The sequence below is a fragment of the Vulpes vulpes genome, chromosome 1 (genome assembly GCF_048418805.1).
Source record: "Vulpes vulpes isolate BD-2025 chromosome 1, VulVul3, whole genome shotgun sequence".
NCBI classification, from domain to species: domain Eukaryota; kingdom Metazoa; phylum Chordata; class Mammalia; order Carnivora; family Canidae; genus Vulpes; species Vulpes vulpes.
Window position 1 is genome coordinate 136744732 of NC_132780.1, and position 12328 is coordinate 136757059.

A 12328-nucleotide genomic window follows, 5' to 3' on the forward strand; every position below is an offset into this window, starting at 1 on the left:
AGAATGTGTTTGGAATTGCCATTTGGTGTCTTTCAGGTTCAGATCTCTATAACTAATACCTTATTGGGTTAACTTATTTTTGTCTTTTTGTAAAGATCATAAAAGTGATTGATTATGAATAACTAACCCTACCCTATGAAATAAAACTTATATTGAGTTCATTATTCTGCTAACATAAAATGATATAAAAGCAGTTAAGTCTTCTCCAAGTATTCACCAGATGTCCTGCATGAAGAAATTACTGTAAACCATTAGCTTAGGATAGCATGGGTCTCTGTTCATTCCTTCTTTCCCCATCTTGACTTTGCTCTGTTCACTGTCACCACACCCTTCTGTGTTCCATATGGATCCATGTTTGAATGATCACTTTCTTCAGTCTGAGCACTGATACCCAATGTAAAAAGCTCCAAGGTTCTAATAGCAACTGTTCTTGGTTAAGTCTCATTAACCATATTAATGTAGGCTGTGTTGCTCTGGAATCTATGGCAATGTGCCAGTCATCTTCATTGGTCTGAGAGTGATGCCTCTCTTGCAGCCTTGTAGTTTGCAGATCTCTCTCAGATGTATTCCTCTATGGATCTTTGTCCCATTGCTTTGTCTGGCTACCCCCATTTCTCTCTGCTTATGGGTTCCTTTTTTCTGTCTTACTATGAGCCAATCTCTATGTGACAGAACTCTTGGTCTCTGGTTGCTCATGATCTTCACTGCTTACTTGTTCAGTAGGTTTAGCAGTAAGGAAAGTCCCCTTACTCTCTTGGTCCCAAGTACAAATATCAAGAGAAGAAATTCATTGGTTTTGATTTGGTAATGTGCTCCTTTCTGGGCCAATCAGTGAACTGTTGCTGCAGAGATAGGTTCATAGCAGGAACTACATGTATGGAGCTAGAGTGGAGGCATGTCTTAGAAGGCAATATTGTTCCTAGAAGATAGGTGTGTTTCCAACTAGAATTACAATTTCACATGTTACCTCAAAATAGTGCTGTTGTCTAGGACAAGGGCTTAAGAACAGAATTAAGAAACTCAAGGTCTCCATTGGGAGATATTATAACCATGACATTAAATGAATACATAAGGCTGGAACTGTGCTATTACCTTTAGTGTTATTACATGTTATCATACTACTTTACTTGAAAATTAGGTGATTTCCATTTCTTGCCATGACTTTAGTTTTTCCAACAATCATTCAAGTTTCTGTTGGTTACTTTGTAAGGAAGCTAAAATAGAGTAGATTTGATCCTGAAGGACCCAATGAATTTTATAATGAACTCTTTGCTGAATAGTTTTTAAGAATGCTAGAAAATCTCATGCTCTTCACTGCTTTGGATTAAAAATCCCTAAAATAGGGGGGATCCCTGGTTGGCACAGCGGTTTGGCACCTGCCTTTGGCCCAGGGCGCGGTCCTGGAGACCCGGGATCGAATCCCACATCGGGCTCCCAGTGCATGGAGCCTGCTTCTCCCTCTGCCTGTGTCTCTGCCTCTCTCTCTCTCTCTCTCTCTGTGTGTGTGACTATCGTAAATAAATAAAGAAAAAAATTTAAAAAAAAAATAAAAAATAAAAATCCCTAAAATAGCTGTGAAAATGAAACTATTATATAGACAGAATAACATATTAATCTAGTCTCAACCACAAATATTTTATTTGGGTAACTGGATAATAGATAATCATAGAATGCTCAAAGTGAATAGGCTGGAAATCTTGAAATTCAAATACCTTATTTTATAGCTAGAGAAACTAAGGTCTGAAGATCGGATCAGACAGCTAGTTGGGGATAGATCCAATTCAGGCTTTATCTCAGGGCTTCCAAATCCCACTACAACGGTGTGCTCTTTCATTTCCCCTCCCTGCCTTCATTGGATGACTTAAGCAGTTACCAGACAGCACCTTGAGGGATGGGCTTGAGTCAAAAAGGTTTTGTAAGAAAAGAAAAACTTCTCACTATGGATATTGTCAGGTGCCTGTCAGCCTCCGCAGTGAGAGACTCAGAGCAGATAAATTCTGCCCAGGAGCACTGGGTGCCTGGGCAAGAAGGAGAAGGGACAGATGGCATGAGAACCCTACTAGAACCCTACTAGAGCCTGGAGAAGGGAGAGAGGGGTCCCAGAGGGAGAATGGGTTTGAAAATAGAATCCAAATATAAATTAAAGAGAACAAGTAAAATACAAACCCACAAATATACAGAAGAAGGAATGAGAAAATTGGTATAAAAAACACACAGATGAAAAAGTTTAAATAAAAGAATTGTATATAGTTATGGTAATAACCTTAAAAATGTCATTAAAATTGACAAGTTTGTAGAAAAATACAAATTTACAAAAGTTTCTCAGAAAAGGTAAAAAAACCTGTATACATCAATAATCAAGATGAGAAAAATTAGAAGTTTTTAAATTATGACCTCGGCAAAGGTTCTGGGCTTGGACAATATTTTTAGTAAATCCTTTAAAAAATTCACGTGTTTTATTCCATTTCAGAACATAGAAAAAGAGGGCACATTTTCCTCTTTCTTTTAAGGGAATAGCATTATCTTGATATAGACAGATAACTTAGGAACTTCACAAAAGAAAGAAAACTACAGATAGACCCTACTTATCAATATGAATGTAAAGATCTTAACGAAAATGAAAGCAAGGAGAAATCATTATAACATTAAAAAAATAACATACAAAAAATAATAATTTGCCTTGACCACATAGGAATGCATGGGTCAGCCAAAAGAAAGATACAGTAGTAAGAAATTTCATCACAACAGTAAGTAAAAGGCCTTTCCATAGGCTATCATATTATTTCCTTGATAGATGCTAAAAGGCATTTTACAAAAATTCAACATTTGTATTTGACTTTTAAGAAGCAGAGACAGAGAATATCTTATTAATACGACAGTGAATATGAACTTCAGACATCAACATTTTAGTGGTAAACAACTAAAACATTAAAGTCAGGAATAAGATAAAGATGTCTGCCATCACCACCATTATTTAGCATTGTCGTGGAAGATGTAGCTAATGGCTTGTAAGAACCACAAATAAAAGATATAACTACTGGAAAGTAGGGACAAAAATCATCATTACTCTCAGGCAATGTAACTAAAACCACAGATGAATCAACTGAAAAACTATTAGATTTAACTGGATAGTTTGGCAAGGTGGCTGGTCAAAATAAATATATAAAAAAATTAATGGAGCATTCTTGTAAAATAAAATGTAAAAAATCTCATTCACTATTGCAATAAAAACAAAACTGAAATAATTTTTAAAATACCTATCAGAGGAAAACTATAAAACTTTCTTAGAGGTGTAAAAGTAGGATAGAATAAATGAGAGTTAAACCACATTGCCAGTGTAAAGATTCAATTTTGTAAAGATATCAATAGTCTCTAAATTAATCTATAAATTTAATACAATTCTAATTGAAATTCCAGCTGTATTTTCTGTTCTAATTGAATAGTATAGGGATCTTAGATCTTCTAGAACAATGAATGGAGAAGAATAACCAAGAAAGCTTTGAAAAGGAAAAAAGAATAATTGGGAACGAGCACCACCATATTTGTAAACCTTTATCAAATGGCAATAATTTAGTCAGCGTGAACTGGCTCAGAATAGATAAACAGATCAATGAAGCAAAATGAAAGGCCTCAAATTAGGCTCTAGTATCTATAATAGCTTGGACTATGATAAGGTTCACATTTCAAATCAATAGAGGGAAAATGGATTAGTCAATAAACATCATTGGGATAGCTGGTTAACTTTAGAAGAAAAGTAAGAATTTTATCTCACTTTTAATTCCAAAGTTAATTCTAGATTAATAAAGCTATAAAAGAAAAAAAGAATATATTGATACTATTGGGGTAGCTAAGATTTTCTTAATCATAATACCAGAATCCAAAACCAAAGCAGATTGACCGGATGAAGTCTTGAAACTTCAATAAAATGCAAAAGAGGAGGGATGCCTGGGTGGGTCAGTGGTTGAGCATCTGGCTTTGGCTTAGGGCGTGATCCCAGAGTCCTGGGATTGAGTCCCACATCAGGCTCCCTGCATGGAGCCTACTTCTCCCTTTGCCTGTGTCTCTGCCTCTGTCTCTCTCTGTGTCTCTCATGAATAAATAAATAAAATCTTTTTAAAAATGCAAAAGAGGATAGACATGTGAGCTTGGAATGACAGCATTCCATTTTAGCTAGCGATACTTGCAATTCTCTTTAATGTATATATCACAAATCTAAAATATTTGTATGCTTTGTCTTAACTATTTTATATGTATGGATTTCTTCTAAGAGCGTTCCAAGAGATACATATTAAGATTTATATACAACAATGTTTACTTTAGTGCTATTTATAATGTTGAAAAATTGAAAATGTCTTGAATATACAAAAGGGTAGAGGTTGAATGAACAAAGATGCATCATCATAATGGAATACCATGCCACCATTAAAAACTTTTCCAATAATATTTAATGACAGTAAAATGCTCACAGTATACTGTTAAGAAGTAGAGATTTAAAATAACATAAATGAGTGTATGTGTATATATATATATATATACATATGTACACACATAATACAACATGTGTATATATATATATAATTTTTAATACAATTAGATCTACAATCCCTTATTCAAAACCTTTGGGGTCAGATATGTTTCAGAAATGAGAATATTCCAGCTTTTAGAAAGGTAATATTTCATATATTATATAATATATGGCAGATAAGAGTATTAATATTCATAGAGATAGGGATAAATAAAGTCTATAAATAACCGCAGTCAGGTCAGTTTTTGCCACAACAATGATTTTGTGCAAAATTTTCAGTTTTCAGAACATTCTAAATTTTAAAATGAGAGTAAATTATTGTGGATTATGCATATTAAAAAGATTAGAATTAAAATCTAGGGAGGGTTATTTATGATTTTCATTTTCTTCTTCTTTTGAAAGATTTTATTTATTCATTCATGAGAGACACAGAGTATTTTCTCCTTTATACTCTCCTGTATTTTCCGGTGCTTTCACTATGAGCATATATTACTTATTTAGAAATAAGAATTTTTTAAAAAGGAAAAAACAAAGTGAAAGAAAGACAAGCTTAATTTTGGAAAGAAATGGAAAAGCAGTTGAATTCTTATTAAAGTCTCTTAAATACAAACAAACAAACAAAAAACCCCAAACCACCAAAGTGTAATTATACTTTCTTACCTGCAACAACATTTCCTATAACACCCTCTGCATCCCCCTTCTTTTGGGAGTTCCTCTCATGACAAAGCTTCCTCATTTTCCAATGTCAGTCAGTCCAGTTGTTCCAAACCATTTGGAAAATTTATAAAATATTTATTGGCCTATGTTAAAAATGAAGAAAGATTGCAAGTCAATAACTTAAACCTCTACCTTAAGAAACTAGGAAAAGAAGAGCAAATTGCACTACTGGGTATTTACCCCAAAGATAAAGATGTAGTGAAATGAAGGGGCACCTGCACCTCAATGTTCATAGCAGGAATGTCTACAATAGCCAAATTGTGGAAGGGGCCAAAATGTCCATCGACAGATGAATGGATAAAGAAGATATGATATATATATATACATATATATGTGTGTGTGTGTATATATACACTCACATAATGGAATATTACTCAGCCTTTGGAAAAGACCATTTACATCGACATGGATGGAACTGGAGGGTATTACGCTAAGTGAAATAAGTCAATTGGAGAAAGACAATTATCATAGTTTCACTCATATGCAGAATATAAGAAAGAGTCCAGAGGACCACAAGGGAAGGGAGGGAAAACTGAATGGGAAAAAATCAGAGAGGGATTCAAACCACAAGAGACTCTTAACTCTGGGGATCCCTGGGTGGCTCAGCAGTTTATAGCACCTGCCTTCGGCCCAGGGCATGATCCTGGAGTCCCGGGATCGAGTCCCGCATCAGGTTCCCTGCATGGAGTCTGCTTCTCCCTCTGCCTCTCTCTCTCTCTCTCTCTGTCTCTCATGAATGAATAAATAAAATCTTTAAAAAAGAGAGAGACTCAACTCTTGTAAACAAACTGAGGGTTGTTGGAGGGGAGGGAGGTGGGGGCTTGGGGTAACTGGGTGACAGGCATTAAAGAGACCACATGGTGGGATGAACACTGGGTGTTATATGCACCTGATGAATTGTTGAAAACTACATCTGAAACTAATGATGTACTATATATTGGTTAATTGAATTTAAATAAAAGAAAAGCAAATTAAACTCAAAGCAAAAAAAAAAAGAAAATAATAAATATTTCAGTGGGAAAAAATGAAATAGGGAATTAAAAAACAACAAAAAATCAACAAATTAGAAGTTATCTTCTTTGAAAACATCATCAAACACCTAACAACCACTAGTAAAAAAAAAAAAAGTTAAAAAATTGGTAATATATTGAGCCTAAGTACCCCCTAAGTACCCCCTACTCCACGAGACTGTGAAATGGGCAAGGAGGTTAATATAAATTATCCTTTTAAAAAGTTCAGAAAATATAATTTGATGATCAGTAACCTGCCCAAAGTCATAAACAGGTAAGTGAACATTTGATGACAAGAGAAATAAAGTATATACTGCACAGGGAAGTTCACTCCCAGAACTTGTTAGACAAACAAACCATGGAAGTGAGTCCTGAGGGTTATGAGAGAAATAGAACCTTAAATAAGAAAAGAGAAAGCCTCCATAATAGATAATGTATGCTATTACTTCACACACACACACACACACACACACACACACACACACACACAAAGGGAGATAGAAAGAAAGAAAAAAGAAAACAAAATTGACAAATATTCAGAGTGACCAAGAGTAAAGGAGAGAAGACTTAAGATTACTAAAATCAGGAATGACAGGAGGAACATCACTATTGATCTGACAAAAAATTTAAAGATCATGAGGGAATACTATGAATGATTATGCCAACAGATTAGATAATCTGAATGAAGTGAGCAAATTATTATCAAGAGACAAGTACTGGGATGACTCAGAAGAAACAGAAAACTTGAATAGAACTATAAGGAGTATTAAATACGCTGATTTAGTAACCAAAAATTTCCACAAAGGAAATACCAGGACCAGATGGCTTCATTGGTGAATTCTACCAAACATTTAGAGAATCACACCAATTCTTCACAAACATTTCCAAAAAAGTAAAAGAGGAGGAAGCACTTCCCAACTCATTCTATGAGACAAGTATTACCCTGATACCAAGTCCAGACAAAAAAATCACAAGAAAGCCAATATCCCTTCTGAATAGAGAAGTAAAAATCCATAACAAACTACTATCAAACTAAATCTGGCACCATATACACTACAACCAATGGATTGATCCCAAGACTGCAAGATTGGTTATATGAAAATTAGTCAATATAACATACCATATTAATAGAATAAGGGACAAAACCCACTAATAATCTGAATAAGGGCAGAGAAAGCATTGAAAAAAATCCAATACTCTTGCACAATAAGAACAAAAAGGAATAAACGTTTATTCAACCTGATAAAGGTGACCTACCAAAACCCTACAACTAACATCATATTTAATGGTAAAAGACTGAATGCTTCCCCCCCAAAGACCAGGAGAAAGTTAGGGATGTTTGTTCTCACCACCTCTATTCAGCTCTGTGTTGGAGGTTGTTAGACAGGGGCCGTTAGACCAGAAGTAAAATGATCTCTGTTTGCAGATAACATGATTTTGTATATAGAAAATCCTATGAAGTCAATGAAAAAAAAACTATTAGAGTTAATAAATGAATTCAATGAGATTGTAGGATCCCAGATCAATATTTAAAAATTCATCACTTTTCTATACAATAGGAACAGCCATTCAAAAATGAGATTATAAATACAATTCCATATACCATATCATAAAAATACTTAGGAATAAATTTAACAAAGAATTGCAAGACTTATACATTGAAAAGTACAAAACATAATTGAAAAATTGAAGAGGACCTAAATACATGGAAAGACATCTTGTGTTCATAGGTCAGAAGACTTAATGTTGGTAAAATGGCAATACTCACACTGACTACAGATTTAGCATAATCCCTATCAAAATCCCAGCAGCCTTTTTTGTGGAAACTGACAAGCTGATTCTAAAATTCATTTAGAATTACTTGGGACCCAGAATAACTAAAACAATCTTCAAAAGGAAAAAGAAAAAAGGTGTAGGACTCACAATTCCTAATATTAAAACTTACTACAAAGCTACAGTAATCAAAACAAGATGGTACTGGCATAAAGATAGACATATGTAACAATGGAATTGGATTGTGGTTCCATAAAATCACCTTTCACATATATGGTCAAGTGATTTTCAGCAAGGATGCCAGAGCATTGAATGAAGGAAAGAACAGTCTTTTCAACAAATGGTGCTGGAAAAACTGATATCCATTTTCAAAAGAATGAAGATCGACTTTTATATCATACCATATGAAAAATTCAACTCAAAATTGATCAGAGACATAAATGTAAAAGCTAAAACCATAAAACTCTTAAAGAAAACATAGGTGTAAATCTTTGTGACCTTGGATTAGGCAGTGGTTTTCTAGTTATGATATCAAAAACATAAGCAATACAAGAGAAAATGAATAAATTAGATTTCATCAAAATTTAAAACTCTTGTGCTTCAAAGGGCACTATCAAAGAAAGTGAAAAAGATAACTTACAAATGAGAGAGACTGTATTTTCACATCATACATCAGCTAAGGATCTGGTATACAGAGGCTATAAAGAACCCTTACAACTCAACAATGAAAAATCAAATACCCAATTTGAAAGTGAGAAAAAATATGAATTGGTATTTCTCCAAAGAAGATATATAAATGACCAATAAGCACATGAAAATATCATCAACACTATTAGTCATTGGGGAGATGCAACTGAAAATGGGATAACTACGATGGGATACAAGGGATAACTACCTCACAGCCACTAAGATAGCTATAATGAAAAAGATGGGCAATAGTAAATGTTGGCAAGGATGTGGAAAAACTTTTATGCACTGCTGATGGAAATGTAAAATGGGGCAGCTATTTGCAAAACAGTCTGGCAGTTCCTCAAAAGGTTAAACAAAGTTACAACATGATCTAATTCTACTCCTAAGTACATACCTAAGTGAATTGAATACTTGTCCACACAAATACTTATACACGAATGTTCATAGCATTCATGTTCATTATTCATACTAGCCAAAAAATGGAAACAACTCAAATGTCCATCAACTGACAAATGGGTACACAAATGTAGTATATCAATTCAGGGAATTACTACTCAACCTTATTCAAACGAATAAAGTTGTGATCCATCCCACAACATGGATGAATGCTGTCAAGACAGCATTATGCTAGTAAAAGAGGACAGAATAAAAGGTCACATACTGTATAATATTCCATTTATATAAAATGTCTAGAAAAGAGAAAGTAGATTAGTGGTTGCTGTGGTGGGATGGGGCAATGGAGAGTGACCACTAATGGATGTTTTCCTTGGGTATAATAAGAATGTTCTGGAAGTAGATAGAAATGATAGTTCCACAAAATTATGAATATACTAACAAACATTGAATTGTATACTTCTAAAGGGTAAACTATATCTCAGTTTCAAAAGTTTAAGAAAGCAGTTATTGAGCACCTACTGTCTAGGTGCTGGGTAAGCCACCAGGATCTAAGTCCTCCCTCTCCTGGAGCTCACATTCTAGTGTGAGGGAAAAACAGACAATTATCCAAAAACAAATGAATGTATAATATGCTAACCAGAAAAGTACACAATATGCTATGGAAGAAGCAGCATGAGCAGGAGAGTGATGGGTAATGTATGTTGTTTTACACAGGGTGGCCTCCACTTTCTCTTCACACTCAATTCCAAGGTGATGATCCAGTCTAAGGCACAGTTACCCCTAATGTAGCCCTCTTAGGGCCCAATCGCCTTGACTTCTCTCTCAGAAAATGGACAGCCATGCAAACAAAACCAAAATGGCCAGGAAGCACTGCAAACCTGACATCTTAAAAGAATAAAAATCCAATTAAATGTTCACTGAAGCACCTGTGAAACCACCAAAGAAAGATTCTAATAAAAACATATGGGGGATCCTTGGGTGACTCAGGTTTAGCGCCTGCCTTCAGGCCAGAGCATGATCCTGGAGTCCTGGGATCAAATCCCACATCGGGCTCCCTGCATGGAGCCTGCTTCTCTCTCTCTCTTTCTCTCTCTGTTTCTCTCATGAACAAATTTTTAAAAATCTTTTTAAAAAAACATATGGGGAGGGGCACCTGGGAGGCACAGTTGGTTAAGTGTCTGACTCTTAGTTTCAGCTCAGGTCATGATCTTAAGGTCCTAGGATTGAACCTCACGTCGGGCTCCATGCTCAGTGAAGAGTTTGCTTGAGTTTCTCTCTCCCTCTCCCTCTGCCCCTCCTGCTCATACTCTCAATATCTCCAATCTTTTTTAAAAATGGCAAAACTCAAAAATCCTCTTTCCCTCCAAATACCTGTGATAGCTTTGTAGCTGTGTCTCCCACCATCGGTCCTTTCCCTCTTTCTCTCCAAATACCCCCAAACTCTCTCAAAGCCCAGTGTCAGGCCCTCTGTCTCTCCCTTTGCCCTCACCTTTCCCCATGGTGCTTCCAGTTTCTGCCTCACCCATTTCTCGCATCAACACAACCAAAGGCCATACCTGTTTAATCACAAGGGGCCTTCTTAGAAGCCACGGGGGGCTATAGCCATTGAGAAATTAATTTTTTGTCCCAGTGCTGTAATAAAATTTACATTTCCTCATAGCGATTCCTCCCCTATGTTACAGAATGCAGAACTATCTCAATGGGGCAAGGACAAGAGGTACACGCTCGAAAGCTGATTCAGATGTCTATGCAGCAGGTAGGTAGTGAGGGCAGCTAGTGCTGGTGCATCATTCTTCCTGGTAGCCCTCTGGCCACCAGGTCTACCTGGGACCACAGTGGTGGCCGAATCATTCTGTCTGGGATGCTCCATCATCAGCTTTCCATTTTTTTCAGTGTATGGGTAGTCAACCTTTGATTACCAATGAATTTTAAATCTGATGTCCCCATGAAAAGCTTGTTTTATTTTCCATAGCATCATAGCATAAGCTCTTATTTTTACTAAATATTTTTTGACAATTAGGCAGACACATTCCCTGGTTTCTAAGAATGCAGCTGTAACTGGAATCTCGCAATCAATATTGACAGTGTTTAAGAAGTGACAGATCAAGTCAGTTAAATTTCAATTTTTGGTTAAAGTCAGACTTTTATTTTCTTAATTAATGGGTAGTTTCAGACAAATAGAAATATTTGAGGATGTTGTGTTTAAATATTGGTAATAGTTTTTATTGATTGCAAGCTGGGTGGGATGCTAAGAAATGTTTTCCAGAACATCTAATAAATACACAGGACATTAATTATCTGGAGATGCTTGGTAGATAGTAATTTCAGCTCTGATAAGAAATCGTACCACTTATTTTTAAAAAGGGGAGGATCTCACTTTATGTTTAAGCTTTTGATCTCATAAGGTTTCTAGCAACTTTGGTGCAGCTTTTGCTTGTGAATTAATGACTAGAGAGGGTTAATGAGCTAAGTCTCTGCTTGGTCCATCAAATTCTCAAGTTAGTCATTAATTCTCAAGTGCCCGAAGCCTTTATCTTTATCACTTAATTATATTCAATAATATATTGTATCTAATTTATATATATCAAGGCAGTTATGTATAATTATTTTTACTCAGCTCAAATGATTCACTCCATTGAGTGATTTGACAGTTTAGCTCTGGACTTTAAATCATTTCTTTAGTTTCCACGAATGAGAAACTTTTAAATTTCAATACTGCATTCACACTAACATTTTTTGGAATATTAGCTTTCATAAGTTCCATGTTCTGTTTCTCAATGTGGGATAAGTATTGATAATAATGATAGTATGAGGCGGGAAAAAAACCAACAGTCCATGAATAGGAGCAGCCACACTGCCACACTTGGAGGACATCATATTTAGGACAAAGCTGACATTGTCGAAAGAAATGGGGAATCAGCAACTGACTGGATCCACGATGGTACAAAATAACTGTGAAGTCCATCCTCCTCTGCACACCCCAGTTGTCAGGCCAACATGTCCCTTGACTGTTTAAGCCAGTCTGAGTTGTATTTTCTCTCACAGTAGAAGACATAATGCATGAGCCATTTATTTACTGCGCTCAGTATTTTTAGCTGTATTTTTTTTTTTTTATTTATGACAGTCACAGAGAGAGAGAGAGAGAGAGGCAGAGACACGGGCAGAGGGAGAAGCAGGCTCCATGCACCGGGAGCCAGATGTGGGATTCGATCCCGGG

The 12328-nt window shown here is 35.6% G+C and overlaps 1 protein-coding gene across 1 annotated transcript in view; it reads left to right on the top strand.

The window, feature by feature from the left end:
* DNAH8 (dynein axonemal heavy chain 8) overlaps positions 1-12328 on the top strand; it is a 335946-nt gene that overhangs the window by 260383 nt on the left and 63235 nt on the right. Inside the window, exon 79 of the mRNA XM_072746190.1 lies at positions 10794-10867. Coding sequence (XP_072602291.1) covers positions 10794-10867 — 74 coding nt within the window. The remainder of the gene's footprint in view (positions 1-10793; positions 10868-12328) is intronic.